Source organism: Oxyura jamaicensis, chromosome 8, assembly GCF_011077185.1.
Source record: "Oxyura jamaicensis isolate SHBP4307 breed ruddy duck chromosome 8, BPBGC_Ojam_1.0, whole genome shotgun sequence".
Lineage (NCBI taxonomy): Eukaryota > Metazoa > Chordata > Aves > Anseriformes > Anatidae > Oxyura > Oxyura jamaicensis.
Window position 1 is genome coordinate 21,689,151 of NC_048900.1, and position 27,304 is coordinate 21,716,454.

At 54.4% G+C, this 27,304-nt stretch overlaps 1 protein-coding gene across 5 annotated transcripts in view; it reads left to right on the forward strand.

Annotated features, from left to right (window-relative positions):
- RNF220 (ring finger protein 220) overlaps nucleotides 1–27,304 on the forward strand; it is a 190,543-nt gene that overhangs the window by 109,216 nt on the left and 54,023 nt on the right. For all 5 annotated transcript variants that reach the window (XM_035333185.1, XM_035333180.1, XM_035333183.1 and 2 more), the window contains 3 exons: nucleotides 3,833–3,962; nucleotides 15,502–15,547; nucleotides 23,799–23,894. In XM_035333185.1, the coding sequence (XP_035189076.1) occupies nucleotides 3,833–3,962; nucleotides 15,502–15,547; nucleotides 23,799–23,894 (272 nt within the window). The remainder of the gene's footprint in view (nucleotides 1–3,832; nucleotides 3,963–15,501; nucleotides 15,548–23,798; nucleotides 23,895–27,304) is intronic.

Sequence of the window (27,304 nt, forward strand, 5' to 3'; positions counted from 1 at the left end):
TTAGGAAAGATGAAGCAGATCCTCAGCAGGGAACATGTCCCCGTGAGCATTTCCCACCTGCCACCACCCACACGTGCCACCCACGGTGGCACCCGGCGAGCCATGCTGGTTGTGCTGTGAGCCCTCAGCAGAGCCGAGCAACAAATGTAATTATAAACAATTTATTCCATTAACTTGGCAACTTGCTGGGCTCCTGGGCAGGGCAAGTCCTCGTGCCTTGTAAACTTTGTTCATGCAGAGTGACTTGGGAGCTTTTGTGCTACGTGGCGATGGAGGTCCGTGTCCATCACATGCTGCTGGGGCCGTTGGTGGGCTGGGTCCCTTTTTTCCACTGAAATTCTCCAGAACAGCTTTTCCCATCTTTGTTGTGGCCAGGTTCTGTGAGCAGCGCTTTGGGGTGGATCAGGCTGGCTCAGGACCCAGTGGAATTACACTGGATTCATTCACGTTGGCGTGGCTGAGGCCAGGATCTGTCCCTCCATCCCCAGCAGGATCGGGAGGGTTCGGGGTCGTTCCTTCCCCACCTGGGCTGGGATCTGTTTGCAGACGCCCTCTGACGGGGCCCGTGGACAAATTCCTCCGTGCAGGGGTGCGTCTGCGCATCGGGCGCTCGGCTGCCGGAGCAGGAAATATTCAGTTTCAACACTTGGAGTTCAACATTTCCGCGGAGCCCGGGAGACCATGCAAACAGCGGGAGCACCACGGCTCTGCCTTTTCATCTCTCTGGCACTGGCGAGCGGGGGGTCGGCGGGGGGGAGCGCGGCAGAGACGAGGAGGGTAAACACTGGAGCCGAGCGGCGGCGAGAGAGAGAGGGGCAAGGAAAACAAAAACACAGCTGCCAAAAAAACAAAAGCCTGAAAAGAGCCATTCAGGGTCTCCCAGGAGCAGGTTTGGCACAGGGCAGGACGGGGAGCACTTGCTGCTGGTGCAGGCATGGGGCCAGCTTGCTCGGGGATCCAGACCCCGTGTTTCACCCTGGCCAAACGCCCTCTGGTCCAGCCACACACAGCATCCTCTGCTCTCCCTGAATACCAGGGTTCCCCAGCTCCAGAGAGGAGATAAAACCCCAAATACTGGAGATTCCCAAATACTGGAGATTGCCGTCCTCTCCCTCCCTGCCACCCAGCACCGCATGGCACGGAGCTGGGTGCCGTGGGACGCGGCAGCGTGGTGAGCATGGGGCCCCTGGGCACGCTGCAGATGTGGTCCCCCTGGAGGGAGACACGCAGGGAGCCTGGAAGTGCTGGGGAGGCTGGCGTAGGTGTCCTGCTGGCACCAAGACCGTCCCCTCCCCTCTGCCTGTCACTGTCAGCTCAGCGCCTGCCAGAGCGTGGCTGTCAGCCCCCTGGGCCAGGAGCCGGGGCTCCTCCGCCTCCCGCTTTCAGGCTGTACATCAGGGGATTGGCGGCGTGGTGGGGGCCCTGCTCTCCAGCCCCTCTTGAAGCCCTTTCTGTAGCCTGAGCCACAGCCCCCCACACTCGCTGGGGCCAGGGGATCTTGCCCTGCTGTCACAGCACCTTCTGAGCAGATGCAGGGTGACAGCCATCACCTCCTTCCCCGACACGGAGTCGTCGCGATGTCATTGGTGTAGGTGGTGCAGAAGGCCACTGCTGCTCCTCCCTCCTGCTGGGCTGGGGTTGGGAATGGCCGTGGAAGGCAGCAAGGCTCCGTGCCATGGCCTGAGATCCCTCCCAGTTGCCCCAGATGTTGAAACCCAAATTCAGCTCTGCGTGCCAACCAACAACCCACAAGGAGCAAGCAGGGAGACCAGCACCTGGTCCCCAGGTGGGACCCCAGCTGCACGCCCAGTGCTGCCCATCCCACCACTGCCACCACGGTCCAGGGTCATCCATCACCCCCCGGCAAACACCCCCCAGCCTCCGGGTCACCCTCCGTGAGTGTCCCCGTCCCAGGCTGAGGGTAGCAGCTGGGGGCTGGCGGGTCCCACGGCAGTGGCCGAGGCAGGAGGGCGGAGGGCAGCCCGCTCCCCCGTCCATCTGCACGCCCCGCAGCGGGGATCCAGCAGGATTTCCCGTCCGCTCAAAGGCTGCCTGTTTATTTTGGGAAGGAGACTCAGACAGCTCCATTGTTTTGCTGCGAAGTTGGGGTTATAAATAGCAGGTGGTCGGGGACGCTCCTGGGCTATTTCAGGCCCCCGCTACACAAAAGTGGAAAGGCTCCAGCAGGAAGGTGGAATTACTGAAATGCCGACCTTTCCCGCAAGGGTCAGCAGGAGCTGCTTCTTTGGCCTTGGTTTCTGGGCATTATTAAAGATGAGGGCAGGAGGAGAGAGAGAGGCGCTCCCAGCATCGTGGCAGCACTTCTCTTCCTCCCATGTGCTGTGGGAGGATTGGGTTGGGGGGACAAGGACCCGAGGGATGTGCCCAGGGCTCCTCAAGGCGCTGTTGGGAGCAACTCAAGCCCAGTCTGGGCTCTCCACCGGCTCTGCATGTGGGAGATTTCCCGGTGGATGGAGATACTGGCAAGGCAGGGGAAGCCCCATAGCGCTGCTCCGTGCCTCAGTTTCCCTCCTCTTCTGTTAGGAGGCTGAAGAAGAGGGCAGGCCATGTCCTGGTGGCAGCCCCGCTCCGCCAGGCACGTGTGCTGTGTCCTGCTGGAAGGCAGCGATGGGCCAAGGTGACTCCAGCTTCCTTCAGACCCTTCCTCTCGTTAATGCTTGCACCAGGCACTTACACAGCGAGCAGCAGGGCCCCAGTAAAGCTGCCCACACCGATGCTTTATACCTGGAGAAGGTCTATTCCTTTCATGGGGATGCATTTAACTGGGCTCTGCCATCGTTAGGAGCCATAAAATGGCACCTTTTGGCTTCTGATTGGAAGGCCACGCCGCACGTAGCCCCCTCGTATCCAGCACTGGCTGCTTTATTGTGCATTACTGCCTCTCGCTCGGATTTAACCAATTTGATCCATGTCTAATACATAAATAAATAATCCAGCAGGAGGGTTGGCGTTGGATGACAACAGGCGGCTATAAAGCATGTTCCTCCCCGCCGCAGCCATCTGAGCCGGGCTCCGCACGCCCTCTCATGAGCAGAGCTGCTAATACAGCCGGGAGAGAGGGGCCCGGGCACCCCTGGGCTTTTTTCCCCTTTTATTGAAACTTCACTGTTTGCTTTAGAGTTGTATTTTAGGTTAAATAGGCACTGTACGTTCCTTACAGAGGGGGCAATAAAGTTTCTGAGCTGCAGGAAATGGGCTTCGGAGCAGGGAAAGCTGGCGGGGCTGGGGATGTGGAAGGGTGGTGTTTGGGGATGAGGAGGGGAACAGCAGCACCCACGTCCAGGGGCGAACGGCTCTGCCCTTTGGGGTCCTGACCACCTGGCTCCAGGGGCGACGAGGAGCATTAAGATGGCTCTTCTTAATTTGCTGTTTAGTTAAAAGGAACAGAGAGAAACACTGTGACATCCGTCTCTGAGCCGTGTTGTCTGCTCTGGAAAAGAGGAAAGCTGGGGTTATGGAGGGACACCCCAGAAATGGGGCTGTTTCCCCCCACACTGTGTCACTGGGATGCTCTTGTGCCTGTCTGCAGGATGGGGCTAGTCCCTGCCACAAGGAGCATGAGAAAGGAGGAGAAATGGGATGTACCAGAAAAAAAATCTCCCTGGTTTCTAGACTCCACCAGACCCCCTCTGTGCCTGCTGCTCAGGAGCAGGAGTGATGAGAAAATCTGTCGTAAAACCGCTGTACCCAAACCAAACTGCTGGGGGACGGGGCTCAGAGCAGGGTGCAGGTGATGCTGCTTTCGGCCACCTCCCCAGGACTGAGGTGGCACAGGGGCTAAAGCTTTCCCCCCTCTTCTCCTTCCCTGCAGGCAAAAAGAAAGCAACGTTGTTTGACAGCCAGGCTCCCATCTGCCCCATCTGCCAGGTCCTCCTTCGCCCTGGGGAGCTGCAGGAGCACATGGAGCAGGAGCTGGAGAAGCTGACCCAGCTGAACATCAGGTAAGCAGCCACCCACGGCACCTCCAGCCTGGGGTGCCAGAGGAGATGGAGGTACACCTGTGAGCAGAGCAAAACAGCAAGAGCCTCGGTACCCTCAGCCTTGTCCCATCCTGGCTACATGGGATGCTGCCACAGGCAGGAAAAATCCTGTGATGGAGCAGGACTGCAGTGTGCATGCACGCTGCCCCTTGGCTGCCTTCAGCTCCTGCTGCTTTCCCCAGCACAGCAAAGTCCTCTTTTTTAAAAAAAATAAAATAAAGTAATAATAATTGCATTTTAACTGCTAGCAGTTATTTAGGAAATGGCTGCAGCCAAGGGTTGGCAGATCCCTGCCCCTGCCTTAATAAAACTCAGCAGCCTTGGAAAAGAGCGTGTTTATTTCAATTATTAATGAATTCCCCGGTCATTAAAAGGTGAGGAAAGGAATCAAACGGAGGGCTAGAAGCAGAGTTACGTCACCAGGTGGTAGGAGAGGAGGGAGAGTGCCTGCACCAGTGTGTGCACGTGTGCCATGGCAAGGGGCTCCACGCGGCTGCGGAGAGTGCAGAGGAAGACGGATCCGGCCCTGCCCCAGCTTGGCTGGGATCTTCTTTGCAACCAAGCAATAAATATTACAGGGGGAAGGGAAATGGGGGAAGAACCAGAGAGGTCCCCAGGTGGGCTGGGACCTGTCAGAGGGAGCACCCGCACAGCATCGGGCCGGATCCTGCGCTCCCCGGTGGTGCGCAGGGAAGGAGGGCGCAGGGAAGAGCCAGCCCATTTATCCCCCGCGACACCCGCTCCCCTCGCGAGCGTAATTTATGGCGTAATTTGGGCCGCATCCAACTTAATAAAGGGCCACTGCAAATTAGTGAACAGGTTTAAATGAACAGAAGCAATTAGCGCTCCGAGGAGCCCATCAAAGAAGTTGGGCCAATATCAGAGCGAAACTGAAACCGCGAGCCAGGCGCGGAGGACGGCTGGCGCGAGGCGGTGATGGGAAGGTGGCGTTTAATGGGAAAGGAAAGGAAACTCTAAATCATAAAGCGTGACAAGGGCCATTGTGGGCCAGCTGACAAATGAAAAAGAATGGCATTATTCCTTTAAATAACAGCAGCAGTTAGAGAGGAGACAGCTCTCCCCGGCTTGCCCTCGCTTCCCTCGCCCGCTCTGCTCGGCCACGCAGGCGGCGAAGAAGAAGCAGAGGTCTTGATTAATTATTAAATAACGACTCCCTCCGCTCCGTGATAGATAACACTCAATCTCAGCTGCGGGTTGGGGCGAAGCAGGCTGAGCTGCAGGCAGCGGCCGTGCACGGTGCCGGTGTGCCCACTGTGGAGGGGCGCGAGCCAGGCAGGAGAGGGGCTCCGTCCCTCGGGTGGCCCCTTCTCCCACTCCCCCACCCTCCTTGCCCGCAGGAGCCAGGAGCGAGAACACATCAACAAGAGGAGAGAGAAACTAATAATGATCTCAAATAACCCAATAAACATAAAAATAAAATGTAGGCCTATAAACGTGACGGGCACCGGCAGCCCTGGCCGCTCCCTGCCAATGCCGACTCGTTACCGAAATGGCTGAGCAGCTGTTACTGATCAGCCTGATGGGGAGAAGCGAACCGGGGGGCTGCTTTCCAAGGGCCTCTTTTTTTCCTTTTTTTTTTTTTTTTCTTAATTTAAAGAGGATGTAGCCAATCATAGCTTGCGCTGTTAAGTTTTAATAAACGTTAATGATTTGCAACAAAATCATAAATTTCCAGCACGGGGGGTTAGGAAGGCAGATCCCCTCCTGCCTGCTGAGCCTGCAGCACCGGGGATGCTGCAGGGAGGCAGCATGCTGGCAGCAGCCCTGAATTCCCCAAGACAGCACAGCCCACGAGGCTGCCCTGGGGCCCGATGGAAAGGGAAGAGGCTGGCGGTGAAGCAATTTGTGGGGCTGCCCTGTGCTGTTGCCTCCAACAGGGCTTTTTGGGCATCACCGGCACCTAGAGCTCAGCGGCACACGGTGGAGGCAGTGGAAGGGAAGGAGGAAAAGGGATTCCTCCAGGACATCACAGAAGCTGGTACAGGAGGGAGCTGGAAGAGCCACCCAAGTGCTGCTGCCCACCCAGCCGACGTGACCCTCACTCGGCCGTGGGGACGGGTTTGCTGTCCCCAAGGGACAGGGACAGCCCTTCCCCGCAGGCAGCACCAGCACGGCGGGCACCACCCGGCTGAGCCCCGCGCAGCTCCGCACGGCGAGGCCAGGCTCTCTGAATGCAAATTTCATTTCTGAGCCACTGGCGCTGTTTCAAGAGCCGGCAGCCTCCGAGCCCTTCTCGGTGTTACATATGTAACAGCCTCATTGAACTTGACATGTCAAATTCAGGCCATTTGTGCAAAATCTCCCTTTAATAATACCGTTTCATTTCGCTCAAATGAGACTTGAATGCATGTAAAATGGAAAAGGATATTTAAGCGCTAACATTAGGCAGATGTCTTGCCAGAGGCCGATTGAATATATGAGATTTTGAAGTGCTTAACACGTTTTCGGTGCTCCCTCTTAGAATATGTCACCTGGCTTTCTTTTTTCTCTCCCTCCTTTCTCCACCCCCCCACCTCTTTAAGCGAAGGGTATAAATTGAAAGAAAACAAAACTACAAGCCTCGCTTTTATGGGGTTTAACCCTTGCAAGGCAGGACTGCTGGTGTTCCTCCTCCGAAGAGGAATTACCTCCCAGCTCACCTTGGCGGAGCACGAGCACGGCGGCAGGAGGGATGCTCTGCATGAAGCCTAGCTGAGCAGTGCCTGCGGGTCTCCTCGACTCACATTCACCTGTTTTACACCTTGTTCGAGCTGGCACGAGCAGCACCCACGGGTGTCCCTGCAGGCAGGCACACACATCTCCCTGCACGTACAGGTGTACTTCTGCTCGTGCTCCTGCAGGTTAATACGAGCAGAGCTGGCGAGGCACGGAGGGCACATTTGACAGTGCTTTTCTCTGATGGCACTGCTGAAACCGCTGCCCTCTGTCACCTCTGCCACCTCGCCACTTGGTGTCTGCTCCAGCTGCAGTGTCACAACAGAGTCGTTCTTCCTGAGAATTAGGGTCAGGAGAGTTTTGCTCCTGTTTATAACAGCCGGGCCCTGTGCTGGCCACAGCTCCTGGGGATGCTCAAACCCTGCCCGCTGCTCCCCGGGAAGAGACTGAACAGGGACATGGGAGAGGCGGGGTGGAGAAGAGAGGCAGGTCTGGGGCTGTGGCTTGGGTTTGAGGCCCATTATAAAGCCCCAGGAAGTCGCATCACCAATATTACAGTTGCTGAGTCAAGCACTTGAAGGTTGGGAAACGTGCCTTTGGATGCATTGTTTTTTAATAGCACGATGCCCTGTTCTTGAAAACGCAGTGCTCTTCTTAAAAATGTATTTGGCGGGGGTGTTTTATTTCCCTGTGTGACACCGAGCAGATTCCTCCCTGTGTGACCAGCAGCAAAGATGTGCTTCAGAGCTGGGATCTCCCCTCCCCAAGAGAACCACGTGTATCGTTACAGCAGGGGAATGGCCCAGAGGGGGGAGCAGGGACAGACCACAGCAGCTCTGTTCCCACTTCTGGGACTGAAGGACGATGTGAGCTCAGCCAGGGCAGCTCAGGAGAGGGTTAGTCCGACTCTTGGAGCCAGTTTTGATCCATGTGAGAGGGGAAGAGCCAAACACGGCACTGTGGCTGCTCCAGCTCCCACAGCACCTCCCACTCCATCTCTGCCAAGGCTTAAATCTTCCTTCAGCATCACTCTGAAGCTTTCTCTCCCTCGTTTGCAGGTCGGCTCCTTTCCTCTTGCCCTTTTTACCCCTCCCTCCCCTGGCAGCCGGGCTGGAAGCATGACGTGCAGCCTCAGCCTGGCACCACACCGAGCATCCTCGCCCTGTCAGGCAGTGGCTTTCTGGGGGTCAGGGGCAGCTCCGGGCATGGGGGGAAATGAGAAACAGGGATGCTGGCAATACAGGAGGAAAATGTGAAGGCTACGGGACCTTGGGAGATGGCCTGGTCACTCCACCTCCACCCAGGCAATGGTCACTGTCCTTGAAAGGTGTCTCCAGGTGTGTGGAGAGGCAGCTTGGATTTCATATCCCCTCACAGGTTGCTCTGGTGGCCTGTTGGGTTAAAGTCATGCCGTGCTAACCACCCAGAGCCCTTGGGCTGATGGACGAGGTGAGGGCACACCAGCAATGTGGCCCCTGTGTGCCCACGTGCTGGGGGCTCTCAGTGTCACTCCTGGCAGGGCACAGCAGGTAGGACCCCCAGAAAGTTATTAAAGCTGGCTCTGGCCCTTCTCCTGCTCGGGGAACCATGTGTTTAAGTACGGCTGCTCCTCAGAGTGCCCCAGGTGAGGGGCTGCTTCATCCCTGGGGGTTGTGCCGAGCCCTGAGACACCCCGAAGGGCCCTTGGAGAAGCCCTTCCCCGAGTGGGAGCGGGCTGATCAGGGAGGGCGAGCAGCCAGGCTGCCAGGCCCGGCAGGATAAATAGAGAGCGTAAAACCCAAATTAGCTCTGTTGTCATGTGTCACAGCGGGGTCACGGCTCTCACCTCAGGTCTCCTCGATTTATGCCTGGGGACTTTAACCTGACAGCCAGGTACTTCCCAGGCAGCGAGCATTGCAGGTCCGCCAGCCTCTGGGCGAGGGAGGTTGGAGGCATTTGGGGGTGAGAGGGGCTTCTTGTCCAGAGCCCCGCTAAGACACATGCTGCTTCCCTCCCTTATATACGCATCAGCCACCTGGGAGCACCCAGAGAGGGCAAGGAGCCCGGGCCAACACATGAGATGGCAGCAGGGGAAAAGCAGGCATTGACCCTACTCAACATCTCCCTCCCGCTCCTCGACACTTCTGTCACTCTTCCTGCCTTTTCCCTCTTCTTTCTTCCACCTCCTTCTTCTCCTTTCCTCCCCTGCTCCCCCTCTCCGTCCCCCTCCCTCTCTCCCCACCCCCCGGTATCAAGGCGACATCTCCAAGCCAAGTACTTTTAATTTCGCCCGTGGCCCTTGCTGACACGGTGGATATGCACAGCAAGTTAAATTCCCGCCTGATCAATAAAGCAGAAGCAGTGTGTCCGACTGGTCGATATTTTTTTATCTGTCTTCAGCCCAGTCCTGCTGATGACAGCCCCCTGCGCTTCAGCAAAGGCACTCAAGGGCATCGGGCTTTGGCAACACAGCTCTTTTTTTTTATTTAAATTGAAAAAAAAAAAAAAAAAAAAAAAAAAAAAACACAGATGCCTACAAAAAAAAAGTTCACAGAGTTTGGCCTTTGCTTAATAACGTTTTATGATTTATCTTAATTTTTAATTGAAAAAAATTTGCGAATTAATTGATTTCTGGGACTTGCCAATTAACATTGTAATTGGGTGCATGATAAATTTCGAGGGAGCATCATTTTTCTCCCTCTCCCCCTTGTCACCGAGAAGGGGAATCGCGAGGGCAGCCGCTTCCCACCCATGCACCCCCCTCTTCCCCGTGAGGTGCCGCTGCCCTCCTCCCCCCGTGCTCCTGTATCTTAAAAGAAGGAACAAGAAAGCTAATAAAGTCGTGTTATTAGAGTCTCACCAGAGGTGACCCCTCGAGGCATAAATCCACGCTTGGAGATGGTGGGGACAGGTGCTATTAAGTGCCTGACCGTACTTTGTGCAGCGATGGGACTGGATGCCTCCGGGCTTAGCCCTGCAGCCGTCATCCCCCAGCAAAATCCATGCTGCTGGGACAGGGACGGTGTTGGGGAGCTGCTGTGTCCCCCCAGGGATGGAGCAGGGAAGGTTTTTGCATCCTCCCCTGCCCTGCAGAACTGCCCAGCATCTGGGAGGGTGGATTCAGGATGCAAGGGAAAGTGGCAGCGTGGCTCACACCAGACTTAAATTAACACCAGAGAAACCCACCCGGCAGTGTCAGCATTTGTAGGACATGTGGGTAGGGCACAGGGCCTCCTGCCATGCACCTGCAGTGCTGCCACCACCCACTCCACGTGCTGGTGTCACCCAACAAACGCCCCAAGCGCCACCTAAAGCCCATGACCTTGGATGGTGTTTCACCGTGCCAACCCGGGGCTGTCCCGTCTGTCCCCACTGCACCCAGGTGTGTGTTCGGGGGGAAGGGTGCCTGCCCAGACCAGTGTCCCCATCCTCTCCCCACCATCTGGGACACCAGGAAGGCTCGGAGGAGCCCAGGTCCACACCTGCTGTTGTCACTGGTGGGGAACCATGGGGGAAAGGAGGGAAATTTATGAGGAGAGGAGTCTGTTTATTATCTAGCGAATGCGGTGCTGCTGATACTGTGGATTTATCCTCTTTCATCCCCCTCTGATTTGTGTCCCTGCCCCTCGCAGTGGCAGATTAATCGTGGACAGAAAAGGCAGCGCACACCCTGTGCCCCCCCCCCCGCGCGCACACAGCGCAGCCCTGACCCTTCGTCCCACTGCAGCCCCTACGGGATGCAGTCAGCCCCCCAACCTGGGGCTGAGAGCATTTCCCATCTGTTTGCAGGGCAGGTAAGAAAACTCATGTACGTCCTCACTCAACAACACCTTAAGGTGCTGGAAGTGCTCCTGGCAGAGCCTGCTGACCCGCAGTGCCCTAAGTCAATGCCCTAACCCCATGGCACGGGTCCGCAGGGGAAAAGGAGGAGGCAGGGGGGTGCAGAGCTGCATGGGGGGGCAGCACTGGAAGGGTACACACAGAGAGCAGGGGTGAGAAATAAATTCTTGGTCGGTTATTTTCCCCTGAGCGACGCATGCCTTCTGCGGAGCCTCCTCTGAACTGCCACGTGAGCTGGGAATAATTAAACACTCATTACAGCCGCGGTAGCAAAGAGCCCCCCGGATCAATCTCATGCATGACCTTTCCCTCCGACTTCCCTCTTGATTTTTCCAGCCACCTCCTTTTCAAAGAGTGGCACATTTTTCCATCCCACCCTTGCCCCACACACCCTTTTTGCCACCAAGACCCCGCAGAAACCTGTCGCTCACCCTGAGCGGGGCACAGGGCACCCGAGCAGCAATGGGGGGACACCTCAGCAGGGAAAAAGGAGTTGTGAGCACGAAGGGGACAGGGCAAACAGGGGTCTGGGGTCCCTCGATCGGGGTGGTTGGTGGTCCTGCTGCATTGCTGCTGCTCTGGGCTGGGCACAGCTGCCTGCATGCTGGGCACCGGGGGCTCGCAAATATTGACTGGGAGAGCACTTGGGGAGCACAGATGGGACCAGAGGTGCTGCTGGGCCCCACTCCAGGGTCTTTGGTGATTTTTACCATCACTCGGCCCTTTTCCACATCGGATGCAGGGGGTGCTTAAATCAGCATTTGGAGCAGGTTAAAAATCCTGACGTGCTTCCCCTGATAGCACAGATCATGTCCAGCTGCTCCAGGGAGCTGTCACCCGCAGCTGGGTGAGGATTTGGCCTTGTGTAGTTTTTTTTTTAAAAAAAAAAAAAAAAAAAAAGATAATCAAACCCTCATTTCCTTATTTAGGCTTCAAGTGACACTTCCACTTATTTAAACTGGCGTCCACAAAAATCCAATTCCCTCTCTGCCCGGCTGCTGCTTATTCCCTGCCGGCGTTCGCTCTGTGCGGCTCCGCTGCTGCTGCTCCATCCCGAGGCTGGCGCCCGAGCCGCTAAAAATAAATTGTGTCCACCGGATTGTTTTTAAAGAAATAAATCAGCAGCTTTCTGGCCACAGCATGCAGAAAGCTTCTGGCTTTGCGGGACGCCGTGCGGGAGCTGAACACACTGGCTGGTGCTGTCACATCCCGGGGGCTGATGAGGTTGTTCTGCAGGGCTGGAAAATAGCAGCAGCAGCGTGGTAATGCAGCATCGAGGGCTGAGCACAAACACATGTAACTGCCTGGGCTCCAGGAATGTGTTCTCGTGCAGTTGTTATTAATTACGTGGGGAGGTGCTGAGCACAGCCCGTCCCTGAGGGATGCTCCTCCTAACCCTGGTGGGGGGCTCTGTGGAATTAAATCCCACTTGACCATGCCTGGGGAGCTCAGGTGGCTGCGTGGAGCCCCCAGGCTTCTGGTACGGGCACTGTGACTTTAGGCAAGTGCTGCCACTGCTCTGTGCCTTCAGAGCACTCTCGGTCTCCTTATGCTGCTACAACATCCCTGGCTTGCAAGAGCTTAAAGAAAAAGGACAAGTACTGCCCTGCTCGTGATAAAACACAACTGGATGACTTAACCTCCAGCTCGCGCACTGGGCTCTCAGGATGGGAAGCAGCAGCTTCCATCCATGGGGATGGAAAGGGGACCACTCCCTGCATGTGACTCTTTTTGTTTTTCCCTGGAAAGCACACCCCAAAAGGCAGGAGCCATAAAAAATAAATAAACCTGGAGCCCTCCAGTGAAGGGGTCCATTGGGTGCCATTCCAGGCCAGCAGCTCCAGAGCAGGGACCTCGTGTTGTCCCCAGCAGAGGCACCGAACCTCCGCACACGCAGGGATGCCGCAGCCCCCATGGTTCCCATTTGGAAATGCAAAGCCTTCAGGGGACAGAGCGAGGCTGCCCAAACCGCTGGGTCTCTCCAGGACGTTTCCTTCCTTATGTGGTAGTTTGGGGGGGATTGCCTAAAAGGCAAAGAAGTTGTTTTGCTGTAATGAACTAGATAAACAATTCCCCAAATAGATTAAAACTAACTGTAACTTATAAAAGCGGGTAGTAATTATATTTTATTAGCTAGCAAAACACCATTTTTTTATTTCGTAGGATAATTCTGTGTAAATCACCTTAATTAGAAGTGTCAGACGAGCCTGTGAATATCGTACTTAGTAACTAATTTCCTATGTACAGGTTATAATTTAAAACACATGGATCACTCTCCGAGTGGAAATATGCTAGCCATGAAATAATGTGGGGAGTGTTGGGGTTATTACTATGTAAATGTGTAATCATTTCAGACCACTGCAGCCTGGCTGGGTGATTAAAGAGAATCCCAAGGTCTCCAAAGATTGTGCTCTCTGCAAGGGCCTAGAGCAAAAAACTTTAAAAGGCACCGAAAAGTGTTTGAACTTTAAAGGTCTTGATTTCCCTTTTACCATTTTTAATTTGTCGGTGGTGTTTATGGACAGGAAGGCTTCTCTTTGCTGACGGCCTCTCCATTCCCAGCCCCTTCCCGGCATCCTTCGGAGGCAGGGAGGGTGGTGTGGGTAGCACGGGGTCATTTAATGGGATGAGGCAGAGCAGCCAGGCAGAACCAGGGCTGTCCCAGCAGCGGTCGCGATGGGATGCATTGGAGGAAGGCTCAGGAACCTCGATGAGAGGGATCTGGGCAATAACCTGCACTGACCACCCTTACATCATGGGGGCTTGGGGCCGGAGCTTATGCCCATCCCAGGAAATAAATAAAAATGAACAACTGCTGTAGAGCAGGGCTGAACTGCAAGGAGGGGCGTAGTTGTCAGCAGTCCTCCAAATGGAGAATAATATAACCTCTGCCAAGTTATTCAAATCAAGCCCTTCCCTCCTGGTCCCGATGGTAACCTTTTTGCCGAGCAGAGCAACTCTCATCCTGGGAACTCCAGTTTCCTGGTGCTACATTTCTGGGAGGAATTAATGAGATTCTTCCTCTTGCCCTCTAAAAGAAATAATTTTAAACATTCTTAACAAGAAAAGGGAGGAAATGAGTTGTTGTTTTTTAACCCAGTGTTTGGATTATAAAAGAAAAAAGTGTTGTTTCACACTTTGGGCAATTCAGAACAGCAAGGTATTGCAGGAGGTACAGAAATCCCCAGCTGCTCATGCCAGGAACCCAGGTGGGAGGTGGTGACAGGGCTGGGGGATCAGGGAGGTGGCAAAGCAGTGGGATGGGGTGCGGTGGCATCCTGCACCCCCACCAGCATCCAGCAGCACATCCCTCGCTCTGCGGGCAGCTGCCACCAGGGATGGTGGCTGTGATGTCGCCAGAATGCTCTGCACATGTCCGCATCGAGCAGCACACCCTGGGAACACCTGGGAACACCGTCTGTTTGCTGCGGATTCGTGTTAAAGCACCTTGTTGACCTCAGGGCCGGGAGCAGTGCTCCGGCATTTGGGGTGGCCCTGCGGTGACAGACAAGCAGGGGTGTCCCCCCGTTTTGGGGCAAGGGTGAGGATGGTGGCACTGGGGAAGGAGGGGGGCACAGCCCCAGGAGAAAACACCTTCCTCCATCCCTTCTCATTTCATAACACCCAGCCATCTGCCAAATCAAGGCAGATTAAAGCCAGCCAAATTCAATTTCTCCCCGCTGCCACTGCAGCTCGGCATCTGGGGCTAAAGTGTCCCCGACAAAGCGAACATGACAGGCACATTGCTTTTTTGTCACATCTAGTACCATGTTGATCTTCTAAAAGTCTCATAAAAATTTATTGATGTCTCCCATATTGCTGTGATTGAGAAGAAAGGAGCGTGTGTGTGCGGTGCGGCGTGCGCGCGCGCGGGAGGGGGGGCGCGTGTGTGTATTAATGCTCCTGAAGTAGATCTGATTTGATATGTCTTGTTCTATTGTCAGCATCTGTTTAGCAAGGCTTTTTAATACTTTCTGGCTGCCGATCACTCATCCTTAGCCTGGGATGCGGGCTTGCATACAAATTTTGTTATTAAACACAATTCCATCTCCCCCCCCATCCCTCCAGCCCCCGCCTCCCCCCGCAGCCCCCCCGCCACCCACCCATCCATCACCTCCCCGGGGCTATGGGCAGCCAGCCGCCCCGCCAGCCCGCGCCTGCGAGCTCCGGCACGGGGGCTGGCAGCATATTTCAAGAGCCTTTTGCCTGCTGCAGGTGCTTTGCATTGACAAATCGAATCACGGGGAAATAATTTATTTCCTAATGCTGTTTGCAGCATGTTAGCAGGAGAATTTACATGAGAGAGATTACTTTAATAACCAAAAAATTACAGTGCAGGCCTCCCCGCCATGTCGGCTTTGATACGTAATTGTTTCAAGTTTAACCTGTCTGGAGGGGGGAAGGTGTTATTAAATCTATAGCATCTCCCGCTGGTGAGGGCAGGCAAGGAGGAGCACCGTGACGGGGACCTCCTTCACTGCTAAACAGGGAGCAAGCTGAATTAACAAATCACTCCAGCCTCCGGCAGCGGCTGGAGCAGCGGGGATCTTCTTTCCCTTGCTCTTTACGCTGATTTGATCTCCCTCTGTTTCCCTTCCTCCTGTTTTATCACGCCTGACCCCATGCTGGGCTCACCACCCCACATTCCTCTAGCTGTGGGTTTCTTCCCATTGCCCCCACAGGCTCGCTCCCTGTTTTTCCCCAGGGTGGGAGAGGAGCTGTGCAAATCCCGGGGACAGGGGTGGATCCTGCATCATGCCAGCAACAGCACCTGGGTTTGGGTGGCTCCATTCTTGGACTCTGCTCCTTGGAGCATTTTTTTTTCCAGCCTCTGCAGGCTGGGGAAAGGCTGGCACTGCACTCCGTCCTGAGCCCTCCTCGGCCAGGACAAGGAGGCCCCCGTTTCTCCAGGGATGGGGAGCTGTGTGCTCTGCTGTTTGAGCTCCCCACACTGCCCACCACGGCGGTTTCATGGCTCTGACCCCCTTCTCTTCTCTCTTGGCAGTAAGAACTCCATCCTGAAGGATGCCATGGCAGCAGGCACCCCCAAGGTAAGTGAGCACAGCTCAGCACGCTTTACCCCAGAGGGATGCTCCCTATTCCCCATCGCCTTCCCAGCCCAATCCCTGCCCTGCCACTTGCTGCTCCCCAGGGAGGTGGCCATCCTGGGCTGTCCCCAGCAGTGCCACACAGCAAAGGGGATGTTGTCCCCATTCCCCCACCGTGCTGGAGCAGCCGGGTCCCCATGCAGCTGGGGGACAGTGAAGCTGAAGGACCCAGAGGGCTCCAAGACTCCAGATTGTGTCTAATGACAGCTAATGAGAGCTGATCACACGCACGCTGAGCTCAGGCTGTGAAATCATGCATGGAAGCTGCTGAGCCAGAGCCATATGCCAGCTCTGGAAGAGGGGAGTGGGGCTGCCTCGGGGGGAACAAAGCACACCTGAGGAGGAGCCCAAATCACTGAAAAACCCCTCCTCAGCTGGATCCCCATCCCCTCAGTACCTACCTCCCATCCCCTTGGCTCAGAAAGTCCTGAACGAAATGCATCAAGCATCGCGGCATCACTGCAAAGGGCATCATTCACTAATAAGCTGCCCTTAATTTGACGCTGCTACGGGAAGGACCAGAGCTTGGGCAGGCACAAGGGCGGCCAGGAGCACGGCTGGGCACTCACAGTCCTCTTGCACAGCCACTGAAAACCACACTGCGTTTGGCCCAGGCTCTGCTTCACTTCTGGTGCCAGCAGCCTGGGGAGGGCACATGCACCCTGACACAGCCAGCCCAGGCAGCCTCTGTGGTAGCTTTAATGATGGGAACTTCGGCTCGATTGCCTTTTTTTTTTTTTCCTGGATGCTTTGGGTAAATTTTGAAGTGCTTGTAATGCGACATCAGAACCAGGGGTAGAAATTGCAGCTCCAGGCTTTCCCCGTGAGGGCCGGTGCCTCGCCAAGCACATAAACACCCCGCCTGTCCCCCTGGGCAAGGGGCTGGGGAGCCAGCGTGCCCCCAGCAGGCTGGGATAACTCCCAGGTAAACCCGTCCATTTCCCAAACCTGTAAGGGAAAATAAAGACCCACAGGGCCTGTGGTTGCCTTTGGATGTCCCAGAGGAGCTGGAAAGGGCACCTGTGAAATAACGCCTGAGCGGGAGAGGGACGGGTGGGAAGACGGATGAGATGTTTGAAGGGACACGCAGCAAGTGACTGACAGACAGCAGATAAAGCACAGGGTCCATCTCTCGGCAGGGACGGGCTTTTGAAGTTTCCATTGACAAAGAATCCCATTTGCCTTGAGCAAGGGGATTAAACTGGGACTGGAGAGTCGTTCTATGTAAAGGAGATCAATCGTCCCCTGTCACCACATGGATCTTTTCCCTTTGCCCGTCACGTCTGGGCCTAAGAACATTAACTTCAAGAAGCCACGAGAGCAGGGAGGGAGAGGCTGAAATCAGGAAATCTTTCATTCCCTTCTCAGAGAGCTTGAAAGCCTCTCAGCCCAGGAGGATTCATTATTTCTAGGTGGCTTTTGCTGGGAGACAAGGCCTGTGTGGCACAGGCAGGCCGGGCGCTTCCCCACCAGGTGGGCTTGGTATTAAAGCCCCCTTTGTAACCACACAGGGCTTGGGTGGAGGAGGTGGCAGCTGGGGCCGCTGCTTCCCTCTGTGCCCGCTGAAATTCAGTAATGTTAGGATGTGAAGACCCTCTGGGAAAGTCCATCACTTCCCCACAGTTACCCCTGCAGATGCCTCTCCTGGCAGCAAGAGCCCAGACGTAAGCGCGCTCTCCTGCCCCTCAAGAGCTGTCACTCACCGCGCTGGGTCAATTTTCATGGCAATATGTCAAAGGAAATCCAATCACTCAACAGGGGATGCAATGAATGCAGGATTATTGTATCAGGTTCTTCTATTATCAGGGCTGACCGAGGCAGTGACGGCCAAGCGAGGCCTGTAAACTGGGGGCTGCGGCCATCGCATCTGCCCAGGGCCTGGGCTCAGTGGAGAGGCAAGGAGAGTGGCACGGAGGTGGTGCTCAGCACCACACAGCTCCATGGTGCTCAGCATCCTTGCTGCTTCTCTGTGGAGACCAGTGGATCAGAGTATGCAGTGCAGCGAGCCTTGGGGCAGGATTGCTGACCAACCGTGACTGCCACTCAGGCAGCAAAGCTGGTGACAGCAAGCTGGCGGGTGGCTGCGAGACGTCCTGCCATCCACGGATGACCCGCAGCACCGTTGTCTTCTCCCTGCATGCCGAGATTGCGTGCCTGGATGCTCACCCCAAGGCTTGCAATTGCCTTTGGTGTCCTGGTCTTGGTGTTGCTGAGAGCTGGGCAGCCCATCCAGCTCCCATAGGCATTGCTGAGTGCCTTGTGCCTGTGCTTTGCAGCAGACAGAGGTGCAAAAAAAAAAGTGCTGAAAACCCATCTCCTTCACAGAAAGCACGCCAGGTGGCCCCGCTCTGGGAAGGGTATTTCTTGGGCACTGGGCTTCAAGGAGAGTCCTGTACCCTCATAGCAACTTCCTCTGAGACACCAGGAGGAAGAGGAGGGGTGGGGAATTCAGTCCTTCACCAAAGAGACGTTTCTATGCGAGTGGGAACAGATGCTTCACACCATGGGAAGGGATGCTGAACTTGCTGAACTTGAGACCACGGCTCCACGGTGCCATTCTCCAGTGTGAGCTGGTCATTGTTTGAAAATCCTTCATGCCAACCCTGGTCCCCGTGGGGAAGTCCGACACCAGAGTCACTTAGGAAGGCACTTTCTGAAAATGTGTCCCAGACAGCCATGCCCCAGACCTCTGTGAGCCCAGAGTATGTCCTCCTAGCTACCTGAGTGTTTTTGCCACTGTCAGGCTGCAGAACTGAAGCTCCCCAGTGCTTGCTGTGGGTTCGCTGTTCCTCCTCCACTTCTGCACATTGCCTTTCCCATTAATGGCCCAGCCGCCAAAAAATATTGGAGCAAGGAACCAGGGCCAAGCCCCCTCCCTTACACCCAGCAGATGCCAGCGGTCGCTTTGCTGAGGTTTGCACCTTGGGTGCCCCCAGACCTCCACCGTGCTGCAGCCCCGCAATCCCCCACCCACCCCGCGGTTTTACAGCCTCACAGAGCAGTTTGAGAGAGAATTACAGCACCTAGAGGGAAATTTGACCACTAAAGCCCTCCAAGGAAAAAGAGCTTTGAAGCAAGCAAGATTTGGAGCCTGAAACCTTGATGGAATGGCTGTGCTAAGCCCTTGCCAGCCGCCTGGCTCGAGATGAAATTTCCAGCGCGATCATTTAACTTCTGCATATCATGTCTGGTGGTAGGAGCAGGGGCTGGTGCCGGGGCCCCAGGGCTTTGACTCCTTCTCTTGTGTCAGGGACTCACTGGGGGGGCTCGGGGATGTCACACTCCTCCCTCTAACTCTGATTTATGAGAAAAGATTAAAAAGCCAAATATGAACACTGGGGCAAGACTACAGCTGAGCCGGGGACACGAGAACAGCCCATAGATATGTGAAGGAGGGGAAATTACCTTGGATGCATGTCAGCTGCCAGCTCGGGGTGACGAATACCAGAGCCACTCCAACAAAAATCTCCACCAGGTTTTATTCCATAAAACAAATTACCCCATGAACAAAGCCCCTTGCTCCCCTTGGGCGAAACAGCTGTGCCCTCCCCTTGGTCCACGGGATGTGCATTCGGCAGGAGGAGCGCACAGGGATGTGTTGCGGGGTTTCTGTCCCAGATCCACCACAACCAGGGCTCTGTCCCCTCCATCCTGGTGCCTCCACGGGCAGATTGGCTGGAGAAGGCTCCCTTCCCCTCCATTCCTTGCCCCATGGGGCTCAGAGCTCCACTGCAGTCCCAGGTGCGACTGTAGCATGCATGGAAATAAATCAGCAGCTCACTGCTGACACCGTTATTTCTGCTCACTATTCACACCCTTCCTACATTTAAGCTTTTCATCCCTGTCTCCATCCCACCTTTATCTCTGCCAGCTAAAAGCCACTGGACAATTTTGCCTCTCGCTTTCCCGGGAGCAAATGCAGACCCTCCGAAAGCTTCTAGGAAAGTCAGCTCTAATAGTGGCATCTTTTTGTCAGGGATCCTCCAGCAGCAGCGTAACAAATGGCTAGCAGAGAGAAGGGGGAAAATCGCAGCCAGGCCTGGTATCACTCATTGCTTTCGGGTTACAGTTCCCAAGTGATAACAGCTATTAGCAACACTTTGACGGCTTCCCTACCGTGGAGGGGAGGGCAGGAGACAGAAAACATGTCAAGCCATCACCTCCATGTTAAGTGATAAGTACCTATTTAGGCGGCAGAGTTAAAGCTGAATGCATCAAGCAGGGAACACTTTGTGCCAAAAAAAAAAAAAAAGCAAAAATACAAGCAAAAAAAAAAAAAAAAAGGACCATATAGATACATAAAAAGAAGAGTTGGGATATTTGTTCTGCTGACAGCAGCTGTGATGGATCGTTTAAGAAAAATAGACTCCCTGTGTTTTTCCAGGGCTATCAGAAAGCTGGAGTCCAGCACTTTAACACTCTCAAATGACCGACCTTGAGAGGAAGCGGGATGTCAGCGGTGCCGATGCTGCCCCAGCGAGCAGCTGGGGCTGGGGCTGGTGGTTTCCATCCATCCCTTGCTCCAGCAGCTGAACCCAGACACACGTCCCCTCCTCGTGCAGCTCTGACCCCGCACTGCACAGGCAGTCAGGGAGCGATGGAGGTAACGTTGTGCACGTTTAGCTCGTGCCAAACCTGCCAAGCACCGAAACGGCAAGGATGGAAATGCCAAGCAGGGCCGTGCCTGCCCAGCAAGGCAGGAGGGGCAGGAGGAAGGAGCAAGCACACGGCTCGGACAAGATTGATGGCCTCGTTGCCATTAAGAAAAAAATTAGCCGGTGGCGGCTATCATATTAAAGGGTGAAGAAGCCGTGAATTATTTTCTTAAAGATCTTATCACTTACAATGATAATTTTACCTTCCAAAAGGCCACTTTTAATGAGGCAAGCCAGGCAAAAAGTCATGATTTAATGCCAGATTTTTTTTTCCAAACACATTTTACTGCTTTTTTGTCCATGTTTAAAAAGCGCCGGTGACCTTTTTTTATTTAGCTTGCCCCAGGTGTAATGCTCAGGCTGATCCTCTCAGGGTTTATAACCTCCGCGGAGAGTGCCTTTACCCAATGGAGAGATGATTTAAGGGGGAGGGAGAAATATGGGGCTACACGGTGGCTCACACGAGCATCTTTGACACTGGGAGCTGTGGTTTGCCAGGGAAGGGGGCACCAGGGAGAGGAGGATGCTCTCCTCCTGGTAGCTCAAACGCTTCCCAAACTGATACCCAAGGAAGTGAGCGTGGCACTCCTGTCTGCACACAGAGCGTGCCATGCCTCATTTTTGGGTTGAGAAGGCGGAATTTGGGTCTGCCCTGCAGCTTGGGGGTGCATGAGGGCTGGGAGAGCAGGCGAATTGCTGCCCTTTTCCCCTGCAGCATCTTCCCAGATGCTGGCGGTGAGATGGAGCAGGATCGTGTCACTGTCACCAGCACCTGGGTGGGAGCGAGCCCCAGCTTGGCCACACATCCTCACCACGTAGGCCCTGGAAAAACAGCCCCAAGGTGACGATTTGGGAAAAAAGAGGCCAAAATCAGGAGGGCAGAGAGCCTGGCCCGATGCAGAAATGGAAGTCACTCTGCTCTTCAGCGCCTTTCCCAATCCCTCAGCCCTTAAGCCTGCTTCCCCACGTGCCCCACGGCCGTCCCGCCGGCACGGGCTGCAAGGCAAAGTGTGCCACGTCTGAGGGAAATGAGAAAAACAAATGAAGTCGAGTTTCCTAACAGCGAAGGGGAAGTGTGACTTGGCATCTCTAACGCCGTGCTTAACATGCCGGCAAGGTATTTAAAATTGAAGTGCTTGCACACAATTTAAAAATAGACAGTTTATTAATCTAAACTGCAAGTGTATGTAGAAGAGGCCTCGAGATTGACATCTTTGGGATTAGTTTAGCCCTGCGTTTTTCCAGAGGTCATCGCCATGGTGCTCAGGAGGTTTGTGGAATAAATGGGGCCGGCGTTCTTCCCGGGACCACACGCTAAAAACTAATACATAACGTTTAATTTACTGTCTCCATAGCTAGCCCAACCATTTTTCACATAATAATATTGGATTAGAGCTACCAGAGGCTGAGGGGGGAGCTGGAGGCGGGGAGGGTTTGTCTGTCTGTCGGCGAGGAATGGGGAGATGGGGATTTTTTCCCCTTTTCTAGAATACATTGGAAGACAAAACACATTTAAACCTCCCAGCTCCAGAGTGCTCAGCTTATTAGGGGGGAAAGGGCATTAACACTGCTGCGATCAGGATGCTGTTCCGAGTCCCACTTGAAGGCTCTGAGTCCCTCCAATTTATGGGACACGTGCAGTCCTGTTTCAAAAATGATCTTCGTTCTCCTCTTAGAAAATAATAATAATAATAATAATAAAACTGAAAACCAGCAGGAGCTGGGGTGTGCGTTCTGCAGAAATTCTCCTGGTAGCTCCGCACAGCTGATTAGCTGATAACTGAGCACCCCAGCGGGGCAATTCCCCCGTGACCCCCCTCACCCAGCACCCCAAATCCTCCTCCCCGCCTGCAGCCCCCGCCTGCCCTCCCTCCGTGCCCGCGCCGCTTTGCTTCCCTCGCCAGGCAGGCTGTCAGAGCCCGGGGACCACATCCTGCTGACTGAACAGATTTGTATGCTGAGTCATTCTTCCACTTGCTCGTATCTTTCCAAAAAACGCACATTTTTTCACGTTTCATTTCAGCCCAGAGGCAAATGTTTCTGGAATGCTTGCCTTTCTCCAAGGTATTATGCTTTTTAATAATGTTGTCACCACACTTGACCTGTCCAATTCAGATGATATCTACACTTCCCTTTGCAAACATACACATCTCCGAGCAGTCATTTATTGTTGGATCTTGCCAGCTGATTCTCGGAAACAAACATCTGGAGAGCTGTGCTTACAGTGTATATTTTTTACAGCGTAGCGTGCCATATTTAACCTAGTTTAGCTAATTTATATTTTAAATTAGAATTTTAAATTGGATTTCCCCTTCAAGTTCTCCTAATAATAAACTTCGCTTACAACTCAGCGTACATTTTTTTAAATGCTGTCAAACTCCTGCAGGAATTTTCCCGCTCGGGTTCACCGCCTGTAGAATTTAGACTTACCTACTATTGACTTGAAGTTTATCAGCGATTTCTTAGGTCTCAAACATCACTGATCTTTTTAACCTTCTAAAAGGCCCTTTTTTTTCTGTGCCGCTTATTAAAATAAATAGCATCATTACAGAGTGAAGAGGTGGTTGTGCTGCTGAGGTGCTGAGGGCTTTAGCGCGGTGTACAAAGCTATGAGAGATGTAGTGGAACTTGCAGTGGTGGACGAGCGTGCGCAGGCGTTGCTCTGTGCCAGCACACCCCCGTGTTGCTGTATGGTCTTTGTAGATTTCTGGGGTGCGTTTTTTTACATCAGGGGACTCTCCTGGACCCCCTGTGGCATTTGCAGGGCAGTGTGCGTCTATGCGGTGCTCTGACACTGCGTGCTGTACAACCAGAGGTAAATTACCAGGCACCTGGGAAGCCTTGTGTGCAGGATGCTCTCCCAGCACAGGAGGGGCACGGGTAGAGCAGCGTTTGTTGCCGTGGCTGTTTCATTGCCTCCCCCAGCCCAGGAGTGCTGGGCAGCCCTTATGGTCCAGGGATGCATGCTCATGCTTTCCCTGTAAACAGCCCATCCGTCAGATGGGGCAGGGGAGGGCTGATGGGAGAGGCAGCAAATTTAAGATGGTTCTCATCAGCTGAATCACTTTAAATCGCATGTCCCTTGGGCTCTGGGCTGGTGTCTGCTTCTAAAACTGTCAGCGCGTGTTGAAAGCAGCATCAGCCCGACCTCCCTTCTCCAGCCAGCAAACCTGCTGGCCTCTGCCTGCCACAGATTGCGGGGTGCTCCCGCTGCCCCTCCTCGCACATCACTTTGAGCAGAGAGGTGCCAAATAACAGCACGGACTGGTTCTGCCCCCAGCCACCACACCAGGGACAACATAACCGTCCCTTTTGTTGCCGGATGTGTTTGCACTGGACTGGAGCAGGCAGCAGCCCCTGCAGCCCACCCCATCACAGGGCAGGTGATACAATCCCTTACATGTGAAGTGTGAAGCCACCCCCACGTTGCAGCAGTCCCCACGCCAGGCAGACGCGCTCCCTGCGCCTTTGAGGGCAGCTTAGCACAGGGCAGAGAGCTCGGCGATGCTCACAGCATGAATTTCTCCTTTCTCTCACAGTCAATTTTGTTGTCGGCCTCAATCAAGCGGGAAGGAGACTCTCCGACAGCATCGCCCCACTCCTCGGATGACATCCATCACTCGGACAGATACCAGGTAAGCAGGCAGACACCAGCACTGCTCTCCGCCGTAGCTGGGGAGCCAGCTCGCCCCAGCGCCCGCAGCTCTCCTGGAGCTCCCCAGCTCTCAGCTCTTTACCAGTGCCCAGCCCAGCTGCCTGCAAACTGGGGACCTGAGCATTTTGTCCTCGCATGGCCACAAAGGCAGGTTTTGTCTGCAGGGTCCTTGCAGCTCTGGCTTTTAACCACAGCTGTGCAGAACTGCTTTAAATCTTTGTAAAGGTTTCTGTTGCATTATATTCGTCATCCCTGCTGTTGCTATGGCTGTGTTTGTCATTACGTACCCCGTGCCACCGTGAAACTTCCAGATAAGTGATGGTTTTTTTTGTATAACGGTGAATGATGTCAGCCTGCCACAGGCCAAAATTCTCCATTTCGTTGGTGTGCCGCTGCCCAGTGAACTGACTCGTGACTCCCACCCAAATTTTGGACCATCCACAACCACGCCAGCATGTTTTGTAACCCTGCAAGAAATCATGCTCTGCCCAGAGAAGTAGCAGGTTTTGACTTGTTGCGACACACTGAGTAAAAGTTCAGGGAGAAGGATGAAGAAAGGATGAGGAAGGCAGCAGCCAGAGTACAGCCCGGCTTGTAAGAAATCTGTGTTTTGGGGGCAGAGTGGCAAGCTTGACTCTAGTTCAAGACAGCTCTGGTTTGGCTGCAAGCCTGTGCTCAGCCACTGGCTTCAAAACTCTGAAAGGCAGCAGATAAAATAACTGTAGCCTTTAGCACAGACCCAAGCATTCCTCTACCTGCCATGGGGACAGGCTGAGTGGACCAGAGCTGTACCAGCCTGGCAGAAAACCATGACCCTATATGCTATCCTACCCCTATATCCTATCCTACATCCATGACCCTATGTCCTTGGCAGTGACACCCCGTGCCCAAGGTCAGGGCATCCTGTATCGGCCACTTCACGCGTGCCAGGTCTGCATTTGGAGCTGCAGGAGAGGCTGATGGCCGCTGTCGGGGGTCTAGCCCAGCAGCCCCAACTAACGCACGTGTTCCTGAAGATAGGCCCTATTGGTAGCAGAAAGCTGCCTTTGTTGCCAGTTATTCTGCCCTCTGCCCTAATTATTGGTGATATTATCAAATAAGCGCCAAATCCCCTGGGTTTTGCTAAATATTCCAACGTAGCCATCTGTTCTAATTTGGCGTCACATCATGGTTGCTTTACCCTTGTATGAATGATGAGACCTGGTGCAAAGTAAGAGAAGCAAAACCCACAGAAGATACAGAAATGCCTCATTCAGGTAATTCATCTCTCTTTCCCGCCTTCTTAGTAAGTAGGCTAATAAATAAATTACATTCCTTCCAAAAGGGTGTGGAAAAGACTTTTGTAATGGCCCCCTTTGTTCAAGAACACCCCTCCCTTCCCATGTCTCCAGATTTCAGCCTCTAAAATTGGCGGTCCCTTGCAGTCCTCTGTTCCTATAAATTTTTATTATGTCATACTTGAGGACAAATATTCTCAGCAGAAGCCCCCTCTATGTGCTGAGCCTAGCTGGTCTCTAATGTGTTTTAAGTTTGTGAGTGTATTTTATGGAGGGTTGCAGCCCTTAATGCAAATGCGTAATGGGAGTTGTAAGTCCGCACTGCAGGGAGAAAAGACCTCTGGGGCCTGATTTTCATTTACGCTTACGCTGGCTGCTTTATGCTGCTCTGGCAGCGTAAAGGGACCTCAGAGTGGGTGCCAGGGTTGTGTAAAGCCTCTGCGTATCCCTAATAAAGCCACGACATCAATGAGAAATCAGTCTTCCTGGCTTACCAAGTAAAATGCTCAGGAACCAGAGCAGAAGGCTCTCAGTGACTTTAAAGGCTGCAAAATTTAGCTTTCCATATGCAGAGGTGTGCTGGGATTACAACTGTCCCTTGTGTTTTTGTGATCTAATGGCAAATATGCATTGTATTAGTTACATGCTAGGATGGGAGTTATTGGCGTATAGCTTTTCAGAATTCCTATGACTCGTTTTTCTCAGTCCTCGTGCGTATTTACCACGGGGATATTGAGGGAAGAAAGAGATTTGTGAAATGGAGTGCTGCAGGAATACGGGCTTGCACAGTGCTTGGGCTGTCTGCATTGCTCCCGGCACAGAGAGGGAGCGGGGCAGCTGCAGGACGTGGGGAGGGGGTCTCCCCTTGCCTCCCCTGCACCAGGCCTGGTTGCTGGAGTTGCTACGTGGCCACTGTTCAGGGGTGGCAGCTGGCACAGTGCAGGACGTTGTGTTATGGGTCACTGGTGGGTGCTGTCCTTAGGTGGAGGACGTCCCGTCAGCTGGGCTTTTCCTGTGCTCTGAGTAAAAACAAAGCCATTTCGGTTAGACTTAGATTCAAGCCTTCCTTGTATCCCCAGAAGAAAAATCAGCAGCAAATTATAACTCACCTACCATGCAGGAAAGGTAACATTTCAGGCTTAGAGGGGGACCATTTTGTGTGGATCAGCTGGGCCCGCGGAATACTTGTGGCTGAGGAAGTACAAATGAAAGCCTAAAATCCTTGTCTAGGAAAGGTGCCTTCCTCCACCTCACTGGTGATGGCACCTCCTGAAGAGACAGCTTAATTAATGAGAAGGGAGAGACCAACGATGATCAGCTCAGGTTTTGTAAGCACAGGTATGAAAACAGGGCTGCATTTCAACTTGTGGACAGAGCTGGGACGTCCCATGTTAGGCGTTACCGGCCAGCCCCGGGCCGGTGAGCTGCCCATAACCTTCGGATACGACAATTCCTGGTTTTTTTTATTATTATTTTCCCGTGGGGAGGGCTGGGCAGGCTGCCAGGTGGATCCCTAACTGTAGGCTCCAGGTGCTGAGGGGAAATGCAAGGAGGGGCACAGGGCGGTACCGGTGGGCACCCCCCGGCCCGGGGCCGGTCACACCCTCCATGGCCACTGAGGCACGGGGAGGCCCTGGGGCTGCGGGGCCCTGAGGGATAAGGCTGGGAGCTGCTGCCGCTGGGCGCTGATTGGCCAGCACCACTGGGTTCCAATCGATCCCAAGGCCCTGATTGGATACTGCTGTTGCGCCTGAAGTGCTCCCGCTCCCTATTGGGCAAGGAGCGAGGCCTGCAGTTGCTCCTAGGCCTCGATTGGCTGCGTGGCCCTGCAGGGCAATTACCCCCGAGTTCTGATTGGCCGCCAGCCCTTGCGTTCCACTTACCCCCGATCTCTGATTGGCCAACCCCAACCGCCGCTGGGCGCTGATTGGCCGGGGGCGCGAGGAGGTGCTCCGGAGGCCGTGCTGCCGCCTGCCGGTTGCCATGGGAACTCCCTCCTCCGCCGCCTGAACTTTCACCCGCTCGGCGGCGGGTCACATGACCGGGGCCAACATGGCGGCGGCCGCCGGGGGCTGAGCGGCGGCTCCTGCCGGGCCGGGCCGGGCCGCGCCGC